The sequence below is a fragment of the Eleginops maclovinus genome, chromosome 19, assembly GCF_036324505.1.
Source record: "Eleginops maclovinus isolate JMC-PN-2008 ecotype Puerto Natales chromosome 19, JC_Emac_rtc_rv5, whole genome shotgun sequence".
Lineage (NCBI taxonomy): Eukaryota > Metazoa > Chordata > Actinopteri > Perciformes > Eleginopidae > Eleginops > Eleginops maclovinus.
Window position 1 is genome coordinate 15,242,519 of NC_086367.1, and position 17,877 is coordinate 15,260,395.

The following is a 17,877-nucleotide window of genomic DNA, read 5'->3' on the forward strand; positions in this document are numbered from 1 at the left end:
GGAGAGATCCTGCCTTTCTCAGAGTCATTACAAAACTTTTCACACCTCTTGGATCCCCAATCTCACCCTTTTATCCTGCACCTTAATGAGATTCAAAACACTCCAGCGTTGGATTGTCTTGCAAAGTGCTCTCTTGGCTGCACACACTCATACACATGCAAGCCAGTTTCTCTCCAGCCTGGGAAGAGTTAATGATCCTACACCTGTCCTATCAGACACCTGTTTCACTCTCTCAGCCAATCAGAGAAGAGAGGGAAATTCACTGCTTGCATGAAATAAATCTGGATCCCCAGCCAGAGGAAATCACAACACTTGACTCATCTGCGTGTCAGTGCTCTTCTCTGCTTGACTGATAGACTTACTGACTCAAAGAGAGGAGAAGCTCACACAAACAGCAAAGAGTTGAAATTAAAGGAACCTATTCCTGCTGACTTGGATTGGAGACATGACCAAAGAGACTGAGTAAGTTCTGAGAGGATTTATCTTTATATTTTTCTAAAAATAAGTGCACTTTTAAGGATTTTCTTCTGTCAAAGTGAGATTTTTGTCCTCGAGATTAAGACATTCTGATTGACTTTGTGTTATACAGTAAAATAGTTCATGGGGGTTTCTGTCCCCCCCCTTTCTCCTGTTTGCAATGAGAACCCCATGTGAAAGAACCCTGTTTTAAGAATGGGTGTCAGTAAACTGATATGGATAATTCTAACAAACACACACACACACACACACACACACACACACACACACACACACACACACACACACACACACACACACACACACACACACACACACACACACACACACACACACACACACACACAGGGTCTGTGGTTGTAGTGGGTCTGTTTCGGCTTGTGTTGTCACTAACCTAAGGGGCCATGGAGCACAAAAGGACACCGGGAAATGAGAATCTCCTCTCGGGGTGTTGGACACAGACAGAGGGCAATGACAGCATGTAATGCATTGAATTACATAATGGAGAAATCCTAGACACGAGCCCCCCTCTGTGACTGTGTAAAAACCTCTGCACTCGGCTGGTTTTAGTGGGAAATGGAGAGGAGCTAATAGAGTAGTGTGGATTTACTGAGGCTGTTGAGTGTGAGAGGGAGACAGGTGCATCTTAGAGCAGGTGTATGACTTTGATCTTAGTATTTGTAGCTGAGATATCAAGGAAATTGACCAAAACATATAATTGGGCTCCATAACAAATGTTGAATTGATGCTTGAACACACTGTTTCTAGTTTCAATTCCAGGTGAGGTCTTAAAGCTAATCCTTGTGAGAAACCACTGGATTTCTCTTTAAGCTGTGGTTCTGTTGTGGACACCTGTGGTCTTTCTGTCCTGTCAGCACATTTAATTAGCTGTTTATCCTGAGTAAACTTCAGCTATTTGTTAGCTACTACAGACCAACTCCAAAGGGGGATTATCCAGGTAGGTAGGATATTTACAATCCAATGTCACTGCGAGTCTGTCCAAACAAAGCCAATCGTCGGAATCCCATCTTATTTCTTTATTTGTTTTCCAAGTCATATGGAAAGCCCACCTCTTGTGGATATTTATTTACTTAGGAAGTAGATCTTTTCATGTCATTTGAGTTATTTGCAAATAATAGAGTTTATTCAGGATTCAAGAATGTAGTTTTGTTTACCTTGCACAATACAAAACACTAGGTGTGTGTGTGTGTGTGTGTGTGTGTGTGTGTGTGTGTGTGTGTGTGTGTGTGTGTGTGTGTGTGTGTGTGTGTGTGTGTGTGTGTGTGTGTGTGTGTGTGTGTGTGTGTGTGTGTGTGTGTGTGTGTGTGTGTGTGTGTGTGTGTGTGTGTGTGTGTGTGTGTGTGTGTGGTGAAGTGGGCTGTTAGTGGGTGGCCCTTGTTTTTTTGAAACCTCATTTACACCAATGCTTCGAGGGATGTTACTCAGCTCTGTGATTTTGCAATCGAAACCCTCCATGCTCAGGGGCAAGTATGTGCAAACTCGAGCTTACTTTCACTCTGTCAACCCTTCATGTCAAATATGCATTTAATTACTTGATTGCACTTATTTTCTCTTAAGGACCTCAAAACAATTCTACGTGTTTTACCGTTCTTACAGTACATTTTGGTTTGTCAGTCAAACTATAAATCTAATCAATCATTCTCAAACCTTTCATCTCCACTGCAGGACTCTGGGACTGGTCTTTCAGAACGAGAACTTCAACTATAACCGTTACAATAACTACATCATGGACTCCTGGCCCTATCTAGAGAGCTCTGTGCCCGAGCAGAACCACGCCAAACCCAGACTTCACCCAGGAGATGACCTGACTGCCTTAACCATGCTTTATGAACAGTGCAAGGTAGATACATTTGATAATGATGAACAAACATTAACTCAACCTCAACACCAAGATTTATTCTATTGCTGGCCCTTTGGACCATTTTGTAAATGTTAAACTGTTTTTTTTTTTTTACAGAACCACAAAGATCCAAAAAATGTTTCGTGCAATCGTGCTGGCAACATCTGCAAAACAGAGAGGTAAGACACAAGTTCACAAACTGGTGCTGTCATTTATTTTTACTTAATTTATCATTTGTTACACACACTTTCTACCAAGAAAAGTGCAGATTACATTCATTGCAGAAGAAAAATGTTCCTTTTTCAAAAGTTGATTTTAAAAGTTTTGATTTCCCTTTTGAAATTGACATTTAATTGATATGATTTATAAGAAAATAAATAAATGTTCCCTTATTATTTCCATCCCCTGTTGTCACTGATTAAAATGAATTAGAGAGAGTGTAAAAAGAGAAAGGCAGAGCTTTGGGAGGCCCTAAAAAGGTGAGTGGGTAATCCCCAAGTCAAACAGAGTGAGGGGGATTATTGTCTACCTCTCCATCCATCCATCCTCTCTCTATCATCATCTGTGCTTTGCTTAAAGGGTTTCACAACAGGCAGACAAATGGTTGTTTTTCCTTCCTCTGTCCTCACTGAGCCCTCCATTCCTTGTTAGGTGGGTGAGAAATGGCCATTGTTGGGGCGCAGTGTTGTCCCCTCAAACATTTTGTACAGAGAAACTCAAACACAGAGAAGAAGAAAAGATGGATTAAGAAACAAATAGTCCCCACCCAGAGTCCAACCGTGTCTTTCTGCGAGTTTACCTTGCAGTAGCTGTGTGTGCAGAACACAAGAAGCAATACGTTTGTACAAGCTGTCTGCAGGCTTCTGTAATGTTTAACACACACCACTGTTAGTCCCTTTAAGGCTGTCTGTTTCTTTGCTTTCTCTGTACATGGGTGAAGTATTACCAATAGTCATGCTGACCTGTCAAAAGCTGCTTTCCTGTTGTAATTAATCTCCTACTTCCTCTTATTTCTCCCTCCCCACCAGGTGTTTAACCAATGATCTTGTTTTGGATGGGTCCGCCAATGTAATGAAAATCCTCTCTGAGAGTGGAACCTTGAGCCATCACCAAGAAGTTTTGGGATCCAAGCAGAACATCTCTATGCCCATCTCTGTTCCCACCACCTCAGACACCTACGCCACCCTGACCAGCGTAGTGTCGGACACGTACGACAAACAGGAACTCAACATCATCTTCGATTCCCTGATGACCGGTGCTTTCCCCGACCCACACGCTGAGGTAAATTTATCCTCATTAACTGAAAGCTGAGACTTGCCTCTTCTATTTGGCATTTCCTTCTTTATGCCTGTCCTTTTTCCCTTTTCATTAAAAATTCCCTTTTGTGCATTTCAGACTCTTCCCTACAGCGATCCCTTCCCTGAGGATCAGCCCAGCCCGGTTTACTCCGGCTCCTATACCGGTTCCCCACAGGAGAGGTTCAGGAGTGATTTCCAGTTTACCTTAGGAGCTCCCATCGCTTCTTCTTACAAATCCAGTGAGCTGCCCATGGTCTACCTGAACAAGGGACAGTTTTACCCCATTACTCTCTCAGGAGTGGACAGCAGTGCCTGCCTCACTGCCACTAAAGTCAAGGTGAGTCATGCCGACACATCATTAGGAGTATTATTTTGAGTGTTAGAAATTACTATCCTGAGCTGCTGTTTTTTTCCTATGTGTAAGTAACGTAAAAACATGGTGACTATTGATTTAGGTGGCATCCTTAACTTTTTTATGTGCTTATTAATACTAAAATTCTTTGCGTGCCACCAAGCCAACCCTTCCCAAATATCTGTCCCTCCCTTGGAGTCAGCTCCTCTGTGACTAATTCCCTGCTGACACCCTGCTCAATGGGGTGGTTCCATTAAAATGACAAGTGCTCTGCCCTGTATAATTTAGTCCTGCGCTGGTGTAATGAGGCCAGAGTGCAGCGAATCAGCAGCTCCCTAGGAGAGTGGAAAGAAAGAGGAGTGGACGAGGAGGGGAGGGGGGAAGGTGTGGTGTGGGTTTAATACATAGGCGACAACACTTTTCTTTGTCAGGAGAATTTCAGGACATAGTACACACAAAAGCACACCCACTCACTGCAAACAACTGATGACAATGTGGATGAAAAGAGGGATTTGGACTGATAAATGAAATGTAATGATGAAATGTAGGGATGTTTTTGAAAATAAATGCAAAAAAAAGAAAGCAGGTGAAAGAATAACACTGTTTTCTGTCACTTTCTTTTCTCCATTTCAGACTGTTGTGATGGCCGTGTTTGACAACGACAAAAGCCCAGAAATGCAGCTCCGCTTTTGGAATCACTGGCACGCACGTCAGCCAACAGCCAAGCAGAGGGTCATTGACATCGGTATGTTCCTCACACACGAAAACATGCATGCAAACTCGCCATGTGTTAGACAGGAAAATCCCATTACATTATCTGATTATTCAAAATGTTTTTGTTTCTTTTATAGCGGACTACAAAGAAGTGTTCAACGGCGTTAGCAACATAGAGGAGGTGGCATTCAATGCTCTCTCCTTTGTCTGGAACCCCAATGAAGAGGCCAAGGTAAACACACACACACAAGTATGCATAGATGCTTTTACATAACTTGGCACTGCAAGGCTGGTTCTCTGAAGAGGGAAGGAACAGGTGGAGGATTTAGAAGAAAAGAGAGAAAAGGTTGAGAAGGGAGGTGGAGAGGAGAAGGAGCGGCTGAGGAGGGAGGGGAGGAATCCCAGAAATGTTTTAGGCCCTGAAGCTCCTGTCACCACAGCCGAAAAAGCCGCTGCAGTTTATTTGAGTTTCTCTGGCCCAGAGCCACTGGGGCGTGCCACTAAACCTGCTGCAGGTGGAGAGAAGCAGGAAGAGGGGAAATTATAAGCAGAAAATATGATAATATAGACTGTTAAAATGAAAAAATAAGACAGTGAAAGAGGGCGTCAGACGGGAAAAACTCATAGAAAGTAGCAAGTACTTTTTCTGTGGTTTTCTTTGGTATTCTTCCTTCTATCTTATCTTAAAAAACCTACTCTTATCTTTGCAGGTGTTCATTGGCATCAACTCCCTAAGCACAGACTTTTCCGCTCAGAAAGGCGTGAAAGGCCAGCCTCTAAACATACAGATCGACACTTATGACTTCAGCTCGGGAACCAACCAGCTCCTACACAGAGCCGCCTGCCAGGTCAAGATTTTCTGTGATAAGGTATGTTGCTTTTGTCATTTCGCTTCATACACCTTCTTTAACACAGACAAAAAAACCAACTTTGTGACATTTTTGGAGTCATTTTTGTAACCATGTGATTGTGTGTCTTCAGGGTGCAGAGAGAAAGATGCGTGACGAGGAGAGGAAGAGAAGCAAAAGGAGGGGAAAGAACGATGCTAACAGTGAGTGTTGCAATAACACAGCACCTCTTTAAGATCATTTCCTACTGTATACAATCACGATTTAAGAGAGTGTATTCTAACTTCTTTCATTTGCTTCCAGACAAGTCTTTAGTGAGCAGCTCCATGGGCAATGAATGCACCTTCTTCCAAAGCCTGGAAGACCACATCACCCAGCCAGTCCTCTTCATTCCAGAAACACACCTTTCCAGCTTACAGCGCATGGTAGGTCCCCTTTCACTAATGTATATCCTCTCCCTCTGTGTTGAGTGAATCATGTTCCGGACCCTTGTATCCCTGCAGGCAGTAGCACAGACACGGGAGAGGCAGGGAAAAAAACGTGGGAAAGTATGTAGTGGGAAAAGTGGGCTGGGAGGGGAGAGTGAAAAAGACAAGACTTTAGACCAGATGAGCTAATTGGAGTCGAAACTGGGCACAAATGCAAGTCGCTACAGCTGCTGACACTGGGATTAAGCTATGGGGGCTTACACAAACAAACACACACACCTGGTGCATCAGACACCTGACATACAGTATGAGCCACCCATAGTCCCTGTCTTTTCACACACATGCTCACACACTTACAATAACAGTAAGGAGCTGTTCAGACAGGTCAGTTTTCCCACACTATGGTGTTTACACTGATGTGTATTTAACTATGTGTGTAGAGGGAAAGCAATACATTTCATTTATATACAACTTCCCTGATTAACAGTGACTGAAACCGATTACCAAATAACTCAATGATGCAATGCTCCACAGTCTGTGGCTAAGATAGGAAATGATTAAGTGTATGATGGTCCTATCTGTGTTTCTCCAACAGTGTCCACGCTTATGTGGTTCTGTTTAGGGTTATGGGAAATTCAGTCTTAGAGAGATAACATTCCTCATTCTAGATTTTGTGCACAGACAATGGTGGGAAGGTGACTTTAAGCAATGCTTTTATCAGTGGAGTGGTGTTTAATCAGATATCTTGTCTCCTGTCTGCTTCTCTTTGTCTCTCCAGGCTCCACCAACGGATGAGATTGAAAGGTAAGCAAAGTGAACACAATGCAAAATTAACAGCTATCACAACCACTTATTTCCAAATGCACACTGAGTGGCTTTTAGTCTAATGTGAACATATTTTGTTTGTTTTAGGAGTTCTATGAAGAGATCGTATTCAGACAGAGAGCAGAACAGCTCTCCACCCAGCAAGCAACCCCGCAGAGAAGACCCACAAAGAGGTACATGGCAAACTAAAACCCTAATAAAAAGAAAATGATGCCATGAATTATGAGCAAAGTAGGTTTCCTTGTCTTTCAAGCTAAATATTTTTTTCTTTTCCTGCTTTCCAATAGTTCTGTTGTATGTGAGAACATGTGCTGAAGAGGTGTTTGATGCGCTCATGCTCAAAGCGCCAACACTGTCGGGCCTCCGAGAAGCTGTAAGTAACAAACACTGACTTCAAACACATTCCTGATTTATTATCTGAGCAAATTTCCGAGATGGAGATAAACAACACCTCCACCTCGTCTCTGTTGTTGTCTTCCAACACATGACATAGGATTAACTTCATGATTTACTCTCATTATCTGTCAAGAATGTCATCTTTCTTTCAGTGGGAGCTCATGCTAACTGTTGTCTCCTTCCTCAGGTTTCAGAAAAGTACGGTATGCAAACAGACACCATTGGGAAAATCTACAAAAAATGCAAGAGAGGGTGAGTGTCTTTCGGTTTCTTTGGTATGTCTAAGATGGCTTGAATAAGTTCATTTGACAGACAATGAGCATAAATTCAGGGATTATTTTGTGTTTTTAATCTGTTCCTCCTCTTTGGAAGCACATGTCGACAGACTGGGTAGGTAGGTTAGTTGGCTGGGCCTCCTGGAATGTGTTAATTGCAGCTCCTCTGAAAGAAAGACGAATGACTAAGGGAGGATGAAAAGATTTCCAAAGCCCTGCAGATGACTCATGGGCAATTGTTGTGCTTTGTATTTATGTTTTCATAACATCATCTAATCGGAACATCAGGAAGTATTTCGGTGTTGAAAGAGATAATGTTGAAGGCTTCCAGTTAGTAACTGAATGTTTTCCATCAAGTTGTGATGTTGTTTTAAACTCATTAGACAGACGTTTACAAAAAAAGGTTGGCAAAGCAGAAGTTATAAAAACGTCAACACAAAAATATCACCAAAAGCACACATGTATTATTTGCCGAGTTTACGAATAATACATTGGCTTTATCTCAGTGCATTTCAAACTGATCAGTCTGGCTCACCTCCTGTAAAATAACAAAGGAGATTGGGGGTAATTTCTTGAGATGTAAATGGGACCTCCTGACAGAGACTGAAGCACCTTTTGGGTTATGTTCCTGCTGCTTCCTGCTTACTGCTGGCAGCTATCACTTCAGGGGGAGCAGCTAGCCTAACAGGTTGGGTGACATTCTCCCCGCAGTTCCCTCCCTCCTCTTTTGCTCTCGTCTTCAATCAGCCCTGTCCCTGCAGGCAAAATGCACAAGCCACTGGTTAGATCAGTCATTAAAGACTTAAAGCTTATGTTGTTGCTGGGGAGGAGGAAGAGAATGACCTGATTTACTACCCCTACTGATGCAGCAGATACGAACACCGTGTTTTTCGCACGAGAAGTTTCCTCCCAACAAATGACATATTGTCTTTAACCAACAACAAGAACTCTTGTGACCTGTTGATATGTCACACTTGAGGGAAAAGAAGGGGATGTCACATTTTAGAGCAAATTTGCATGTGCTAGTTTAAAGAAGACAAATGTTTTTATTTATCTTATTGTTTTGGCCCTCTGTGTGCACAAACTGAGATAGCCATCACTGAGTTGACCTTTTCTTTTGCTTGTCTTTTTTTTCTTTTTAGGATTTTTGTCCATATGGATGACAACATCATCCAACATTACACCAACCAGTCGGCATTCCTCATTGAGATATCCGACGTCGGCGGTCAGTTCCAGGTCACCCTTGTTGAAGTATGAGAGCCACTCGGCTCCGTTGAAGGATGTTACATATCACAGGAGCCTGTTGAAACCATATCTAAAAGCACTGCTCTGCAAAAGACAATGTAAGCTGTGGACTTCTGAAACCGACTAGCAAACCGAGCTAACAAGACTCCAGTTTCTCCAATTTCAGTTGAAAACATCAATATGTTTCTTGATGTTGTAAATACCACTACTCGCCCCATGATTTTGTTATTTGAATTTGTAACGTAAGAGCAATTATGATAAACAGCCTGTACATATATTGTAAATAGATTTTAATATGACAGTGTTTTATGAACTAGCTAAAGCACGTCGAAATCCATTTTCTACAAGTTGCTATGTATTTCAATTTTTTTTACAGACCTCTGTACATAACTTGTGTACAGTGTATTTTCAGCATTTTCAGAGGTTGCTATTCTTGCTGCTTTTAATGTATCCATAATTTCTTCCACAAGAGCCACTGGTGAGTTTTCTCACCCACAACCTACTTATGAGTTTTTTTCAATGCCATAAGTATTTTCGTGTAGGTTCCTGTTAGTTTCATGACTAAAATGGCCCGACATTGGGTTTAATTCAGAACCTAATATCCGACATTTCCACCCATAAAACCACACAATAGTTAGTATTGGCCATAATTTAGTCCTACATTGTGGACATTTCCTGTCTGTATGGTGCAACCACAGCGGTTTCCTGAAAACAGTTTTAAATCCCCAAAGGACTTTCATAGTATGCGTGTTTATGTGTGTGTAAAAAGTTTTCCTTATACATTATGCATCATTTCAAAACGAGCATGTATCTGTATAATATTTCATAGTTGTACCATTGCAATTCTGGTTGTATTAGTCACATCTTGCCTCTTTTTTAAGAAAATAAAGAAAATGCATAATACATTTTGTGTGACTCATATGTATAATGCATACAGATCTGATGGAAAGTGAGCTATTCACAGACCAGATCAATATTCACTATGACAAACAAAAGATAAGGATAAGGGGCACTTCTTGTGTAAAATGATGTTGTCTTTTGATGTGAAGTACTACGAAATATGCAACAAGCACAATGCAGAGTAAAGAAAAGCATCTGAAAGAGGTCTATGTATGGATTAATTCGCTGAAAGAGGTGAGATGAGATGAACACACAAACAAATTACATCCTTGGTTTTGTATTCTAACAGTTTTGTGTGTGCCCCAAAAAAGGGAAACACACTCACCCTATTTGGTGACACTGACAGGGAAAAGCATCCAGGCACTTGTCCTAGATATAACACAGACATCCTCCAGCAAGTAAAATATATCATAAGTATCTTCGTGTAGGTTCCTGTTAGTTTCATGACTAAAATGGCCCGACATTGGGTTTAATTCAGAACCTAACATCCGACATTTCCACCCATAAAACCACACAATAGTTAGTATTGGCCATAATTTAGTCCTACATTGTGGACATTTCCTGTCTGTATGGTGCAACCACAGCGGTTTCCTGAAAACGGTTTTAAATCCCCAAAGGACTTTCATAGTATGCGTGTTTATGTGTGTGTAAAAAGTTTTCCTTATACATTATGCATCATTTCAAAACGAGCATGTATCTGTATAATATTTCATAGTTGTACCATTGCAATTCTGGTTGTATTAGTCACATCTTGCCTCTTTTTTAAGAAAATAAAGAAAATGCATAATACATTTTGTGTGACTCATATGTATAATGCATACAGATCTGATGGAAAGCGAGCTATTCACAGACCAGATCAATATTCACTATGACAAACAAAAGATAAGGATAAGGGGCACTTCTTGTGTAAAATGATGTTGTCTTTTGATGTGAAGTACTACGAAATATGCAACAAGCACAATGCAGAGTAAAGAAAAGCATCTGAAAGAGGTCTATGTATGGATTAATTCGCTGAAAGAGGTGAGATGAGATGAACACACAAACAAATTACATCCTTGGTTTTGTATTCTAACAGTTTTGTGTGTGCCCCAAAAAAGGGAAACACACTCACCCTATTTGGTGACACTGACAGGGAAAAGCATCCAGGCACTTGTCCTAGATATAACACAGACATCCTCCAGCAAGTAAAATATACAGACACACACACACACACACACACACACACACACACACACACACACACACACACACACACACACACACACACACACACACACACACATACACACACACACACACACACACACACACACACACACACACACACACACACACACACACACACACACACACACACACACACACACACACACACAGAACCTGAGACAGAGAGGCAGACGACCCAGGAGGCAGCAATGCAACCACAAAAAAGAAGGGAGAGACACAAGGACAAACAAAGGCAGATACGTGTGGGGAGACTGCTGAAGCAAGGACAAATAAGGAGGAAGAGAGACCAAGAATAAAGAAGAGGTGGTTGCACCATCTGCTGCCTGTGAAACATGTTAGCCATTCAGACGAGAGCAGGGAGACAGCCAGCAATCTGCAGTGAGATACACCAACAACCTCTGCTGAATGGTAAGTGGCTGCAAGTACATGGACTGTGTTTGTATTAAATGTGCCTGCATGAGAGAAAGTGTTGCTATTAATAACCCTAGAGCATATTCATCGTTTTCAATTCATGACAAGCCTCTGCGATGTTGTGCCACTCTGCAGATGTTTTCATACCGTCCCTCTCACCAGCTCTGCAACAACAACATCTGTTGAAGCCAATACGTTTAAATGATAAGATAGAAAATGATAATTCTGCGTAGTGATACAAAGTAGAACCAGAGAGGATGTCCTGACTGCTGGGTCAAGTCTCTAATCCTCAAGCGTGTCTCTCTTTTGTCATGTCAATAAAGTCAACACATTCCAGTAGCACACAAGGAAATAATGCCATCATTCTTACTACAAGGTTGACATTTAGACTCACCTAGATTTTTGCAGCATCCAAATCTCTGTTTAATCTTTGGTATTTTATTTTATTGTGGTATATTATAGTCTTATATGTTCTGGCATCTATTTTTAGACTGATACAAGCTTGATAGTCTTTGATCTTTTCATAATTACACTTCTCACTCACCTTCAACTGTGATTGATCTGTTTATATGTCATCCACTCTCCAGTGAAATTTCCAGAAGTGAGATATCTAACCATCAATATATGATATATGATAAATTGTATAAATATAATTCAGCTGAACCTCCTCTCCATAGTGCACCGAAAATAAATACAAGCTGATATCTGGCTTACAAATGTGTATGGTGTTTTCCATCATCATCCATACACCATTCCTCCATCCATCCATCCATCTTCTCCCGCTTTTCCGTCAGGATCGCGGAGGTAACAGCTCCAGCAGAGAGCCCCAAACTTTCCTTTCCCTGGCCATATCAACCAGCTCTGACTGGGGGATTCCAAGGTGCTCCCAGGCCAGCAAAGAGATATAATCCCTCCACCTGGTCCTAGGTCTACACCTCGGTCTCTTCCCAGCTGGACGTGCCTGGAACACCTCCCTAGGGAGGCGCCCAGGTGGCATCCTCACTAGGTGCCCGAACAACCTCAACTGGCTCCTTTCAACGCGAAGGAGCAGAGGTTCTACTCTGAGTCCCTCCCGGATGACTGAACTTCTCACCTTATCCCTAAGGGAGATGCCAGCCACCCTGCGGAGAAATCCCATTTCGGCCGCTTGTATCGGCGATCTCGTTCTTTCGGTCATGACCCATCCTTCATGCCCATAGGTGAGGGTAGGAACGAAGATGGCCTGGTAGACAGAGCTTTGCCTTCTGCCTCAGCTCTCTTTTCGTCACAACGGTGTGGTAAAGCGACTGCAGTACCGCTCCCGCTGCTCCGATTCTCCGGCCCATCTCACGCTCCATTGTTCCCTCACTCGAGAACAAGACCCCGAGATACTTGAACTCCTTCACTTGGGGTAAGGCTTCATTCCCTACCTGGAGTGGACAGTCCATCGGTTTCCTGCTGAGAACCATGGCCTCAGATTTGGAGGTGCTGATCCTCATCCCAGCCGCTTCACACTCGGCTGCGAACCGATCCAGTGAGTGCTGAAGGTCACAGACCGATGAAGCCATTAGGACCACATCATCTGCAAAAAGCAGTGGTGCAATCCTTAGCCCACCGAACTGCAAACCCCCTCCCCCACGACTACGCCTCGAAATCCTTTGCCACTGTGGAGCTGTTTAACTACCTCAGTGACTTCCCCCCGTGAGATTGGAATTGATCCCCCTTCATACTCCAGCTCCGCCTCTAACATAGAGTGCGGAGTTGTCGGATTCAGGAGTTCCTCAAAGTGTTCCTTCCACCGCCCTAACACACTATCAGTTGAGGTCAACAGCACCCCATCCTTACTGTACACAGCTTGGATGGTACCCTGCTTCCCCCTCCTGAGGTGTCGGACGGTTTTCCAGAACAACTTTGGTGCTGACCGAAAGTCCTTCTCCATGGCTTCTCCGAACTTCTCCCACACCCGCTGCTTTGCCTCGGCCACGGCTGAGGCTGCTGCCCTTCGGGCCTGTCGATACCTTGCAACTGCGTCAGGAGTACCCAGGGATAACATATCCCGGAAGGCCTCCTTCTTCAGTCGGACGGCTTCCCTGACCATCGGTGTCCACCACGAGGTTCGAGGGTTACCGCCCCTTGAGGCACCTAAGACCTTGAGACCACAGCTCCCTGCCGCAGCTTCGGCAATAGAGGCTTTGAACACCGCCCACTCTGGTTCAATGTCCCCAGCCTCCACATGGATGCCTGAAAAGCTCCGCCGGAGGTGTGAGTTCAAGGCCTCCTGGACATGGGACTCCTCCAGACGTTCCCAGTTCACCCGCACTACACGTTTGGGCTTACCAGGTCTGTCCAGAGGGTTCCCCCGCCACTCGACCCAACTCACCACCAGATGGTGATCAGTTGACAACTCCGCCCCTCTCTTCACCCGAGTGTCCAAAAACATGCGGCCTCAGGTCCGATGATATGATAACAAAATCGATCATGGACCTTCTGCCTAGGGTGCTCTGGTACCACGTACACTTATGAGCATCCTTATGTTCGAACATGGTGTTTGTTATGGCCAATCCATGACTAGCACAGAAGTCCAGTAGCAAACCACCACTCCGGTTCAGATCAGGGGGGCCGTTCCTCCCAATCACGCCCCTCCAAGTGTCTCCATCATTGCCCACGTGTGCGTTGAAGTCTCCCAGCAAGACTAAGGAGTCCCCTTCAGGAGCCCCATACAGGACTTCTTTCAGGGTCTCCAAGAAGGCCGAATACTCTGAACTGCTGTTTGGTGCATAAGCACACACAACCGTCAGAGTTTTCCCCCCCATGACCCCCAGGCGTAGGGAGGCGACCCTCTCGTCCACTGGGGTAAACTCCAACAAAGCGACACTCAACCGGGGGCTTGTGAGTATCCCCACACCAGCTCGTCGCCGCACACCTTGGGCAAAACTCCGGAGAAGAATAGAGTCCAACCCTTATCCAGAAGTAAGGTTCCAGAGCCGACGCTGTGCGTAGAGGTGAGCCCCACCAGATCCAACTGGTAACGCTCCACCTCCCGCACAAGCTCCGGCTCCTTCCCCCCCAGAGAGGTGACATTCCACGTCCCCAAAGCCAGCTTCTGTCGCCTGAGTCTGGTCCGTCGAGACCCTCTGCTTTCACTGCCACCCTTCTGGCAGCGCACCCGACCCCATCGTTGTTTCCCGTAGGTGGTGGGCCCGCGGGACGGAGAAGCGGAGGTGTTGCCCACGTTGCTTTTTCGGGCTGTGCCCGGCCGGGCTCCGTGGCAAGCCCGGCCCCCAGACGCTCGCTGACGAGTCCTCCTTCTGGGCCTGGCTCCAGAAGGGGACCCCGGGTTTCCTCCGGGCCTGGGTATCCTCGCTTCCAATTGTGTTATTCGTGGAGTCTTTTTGAACCAATCTTAGTCTGGCCCCTTACCTGAGACCAATTTGCCATGGGAGACCCTACCAGGAACACAAGGTTCCAGACAGCACAGCCCCCAGGTTCATCGGGGCACACAAACCTCTCCACCACGATAAGGTGCTGGTTCTCGGAAAGAACACCATTCCTGTTTTGCTTGAATCGATTATTTATCATATTTCTTGCCAATATTTTATTCTAATTATAAAAACTGTTCACACATCAATCAAATGGTTTATTTTTTCAATCTGCTGAACTGAAAGAGAGTTTTCTTAAATCTCTTTTTTTCATAACTACAAAGAAGTTACTTTTTCTTTTTTGTGGAAAGCACATGATCCTCTGGTGTCAAATATTCCCAGTCATCACAACTCAGCAGTTTGTGAGCGTATCATTCAGCTGATAAAAGGTTCATTTCATTATTCAAGGCAAAACCAATATATATATATGTGTGTAAACAGTATTTATAGGTATATTTATATAATATAGAGTTATTTACTTACCTATTCTATTTAAGTTTTTATTCAAAACGTTTTTCTTTCCAATGAATTACAAGCAGTAATGGGTTGAATTACAAAAGAAATTCAAGGATTATTTCCCCTTCCTACATTTCTTCTGGGTTTTGGTTTGAAAAAAAGATTTTGTGGCTGTAAAAAGAAAATAGATGTTGATATTTTCGCATTATGGACATTATCACACTATCAATGATGTTTGTTCGACAGTGATTGCTGATTGTGGCTGCCTGTGTGCTTGTGCGTCACACACTCCAGTTGTTTCGGTCTCCGTCCTGAAGGCATTGTTTTTTTGCTTTCATCCCTCCTAAAGTCAGTGACAGACTAGTTGCACTCACTCTGCATTCAGACGCTGACTGGACATAATTACTAACCTGGTAAAATGATTCCAAGGTCATAGCTGGACATCAATTCAGTCAGGCGTTGAGAAAAAACACACACCAATTTACACATAGATGCAGAAAACACATGCATTAACGTCTGCATACTAAAGGCAATCATGACTTGTATAGAGATGAGTTTATTAGGTATTATGATGAATAAAGCCACTGTCACGGTGAGACTGGCCTTGTTACCGTAACCTAGCAACAGAGACAGACCTCAACCGCTCAATATTTCTCCTGTCCAGCAAAGCCAAACCTCCTTCTGCTTCCTCCAGCTGCTGGTGTGCACGTCTCTGCTCTGCTTCACACGTCTATTGTTTCTTAAATCTCGACCTTTCTCCTCCATCACTTCCACATGACCGGCTCTACCTCGTCCACTCTCTGACTGAATATCTTTCCTTTTACTCAGACAGTCACAATGAAGAGGCAGCAGCCAAAAGAGGGGAGAGTTTTGACGAAGAGGTAAGGTGTTATCTTCCACTTCTGGACTTTTAGAAGCTGGATTATACCTTTTTGTGAGAAAAAATATTTCAGTTTAAAGTTATTTGTCTTGCAGTGTCTGGTCAAGGACATTTGTTTTTTCTATGTGAACACTGAAATATCACAGAAGAGATTGTAGATTCATTATCATCAACATGTTGTTATCTAATCCTTTCTGAACAGATTTGCACTTCTCTAAGGAGTCCGACGACACATGCACAAGCAGAATCCACTCTCCTCTTTCTTTGGAACATACTGTAGACTGAGAACTGTTACAGTGGGAATATTTAATCTTGAATAATTAGTTATATGACGTAAGAGCTTTGCTAAAGAATCAGGGTTGCTCCACTTGCGATGCACACTCCAGCCTCCATGGTGATGGGTATTGTCTTTGCCCCTTTGGGATTGGTCCTGGTCTTCACTGCCGCCATCACCCCTCAGTGGAGAGAGGGACAGGCTCGTCTGGGCATGACAGGGCCGGGGTCGATTCTTCGCTCAGGAGTGAAAGGTCAAGGGGTGGGGATCAGGTCTGGGGCAGTGGAAGCTCTGCTACTACTGCGCTCTGATGGACTTTGGGAGAGCTGCCTGCAGGTGGAGCACTCAGAGCTGAAGCAGTGCTGGCCTGTGGCGGGTCCGTATCAGAGGGACCCAAGGGTTCGCCTGGCACAAGGTTTGATCCTGACCTCATTGTTCCTCTGCGGCACTGGCATCGTTCTGGCGTGTATCGGGGTCCGGTGCTGGACAGATATACCTCTGAGAGGTGTAGCAGCTACAGGTGGACTCCTGGTGGTGACAGCCGGGCTGCTGAGTCTGACTGCACTCGGGGTGTACACCCACAATCTTGCAAGACTGGGGATGGCGTTTCCAAATCAAGGGATCAATAACCCCAGGTTCCCCCACCTCATCCTGCGTCCAGCGTGCTCGCTCTACTTTGGGTGGTTGGGTTCTTGTTTACAGGTGGTCGGAGGCATTGCTCTGATGTTCAGCTTCAAACGACCAAGATATCCCACCTGCCCATCCTGCCCAGAGCTAACCGTCTGCCCTGCATGCCGTTCATGTCCGGAGATCACCAACAAGCATGACACAGAGGTATATGAAGTCAGCTGTTAGAATATAAACCTCACACATACATGACCTAAAAATCACATCGAAATGACCAAATCTGGACAGGTGGGAACTTATTAAAGTCAATTCAAACTTATCAGCTGATATATCTGCCAACCATGGAAATTACCACTCCATGATGAATGGACTTGAATGTCAGGTATGAGCATGATGGATGTAATTGCCTGTTGATGTAGACAGAAACACAATCACACAAATATAACAAAAAACATAAAAGCTCAAGTATTCTGCTGCCTTTCACTGTAGTGAAACATGACTGGGGTATCTTTGTGCCGTCTTTTACATTGTAGCCATGCTTTTGTACTGTTTTTACATGTAAAGGTGTAATTTGTGATAAATGAAATGCTGCTTAGATGATGTTAAGGCTTTGAAAAAAGACAATTGATTAAACGTGTTTTAGATAGAGTGTAAACTTTGAAAGCTGGATTTCTATCTGTAGTTTGTAGTTAGTCACATTTAGGAAAATCTTCTGTTTTAGTAGCAAATATGGTTAATTGGACTGTAGAGAAAAATCTATAAATATCTAATTTAGAAGTCAGGTAGACTGTAAGAACATCACAAATAATCTGTAGGCGTCTCAGCCTTCCAGAGTAAATCTCTGTAAGATACATTCACAAAGGACCCTTCATCTAGGGAATGTGATATTACCGACTCAATAACACAACATTGAGTCAACCAAACAGTGTCTGCGGAGGAGGAGGAGGAGGAGGAGGAGGAGGAGGAGGAGGAGGAGGAGGATTTA

At 43.9% G+C, this 17,877-nt stretch overlaps 2 protein-coding genes across 2 annotated transcripts; both read left to right on the forward strand.

The window, feature by feature from the left end:
• Nucleotides 1-287: 287 nt before the first annotated feature.
• On the forward strand, nucleotides 288-10,408 carry grhl3 (grainyhead-like transcription factor 3). Its single transcript, XM_063909463.1, has 15 exons — nucleotides 288-462; nucleotides 2,164-2,338; nucleotides 2,456-2,517; nucleotides 3,367-3,619; nucleotides 3,734-3,973; nucleotides 4,622-4,733; nucleotides 4,840-4,934; nucleotides 5,413-5,571; nucleotides 5,684-5,753; nucleotides 5,854-5,975; nucleotides 6,757-6,782; nucleotides 6,891-6,976; nucleotides 7,091-7,176; nucleotides 7,387-7,451; nucleotides 8,617-10,408. The coding sequence occupies exons 1-15, from the start codon at nucleotides 446-448 to the stop codon at nucleotides 8,729-8,731; spliced, it is 1,683 nt and encodes a 560-aa protein (XP_063765533.1). The 5' UTR covers nucleotides 288-445; the 3' UTR covers nucleotides 8,732-10,408.
• A 596-nt stretch (nucleotides 10,409-11,004) lies between these two features.
• cldn23l (claudin 23-like) lies at nucleotides 11,005-17,829 on the forward strand. Its single transcript, XM_063909128.1, has 3 exons — nucleotides 11,005-11,254; nucleotides 15,940-15,992; nucleotides 16,194-17,829. Exon 3 carries the CDS (start codon nucleotides 16,365-16,367, stop codon nucleotides 17,118-17,120), a length of 756 nt encoding a protein of 251 aa, XP_063765198.1. The 5' UTR covers nucleotides 11,005-11,254; nucleotides 15,940-15,992; nucleotides 16,194-16,364; the 3' UTR covers nucleotides 17,121-17,829.
• The last annotated feature ends 48 nt before the right edge of the window (nucleotides 17,830-17,877 follow it).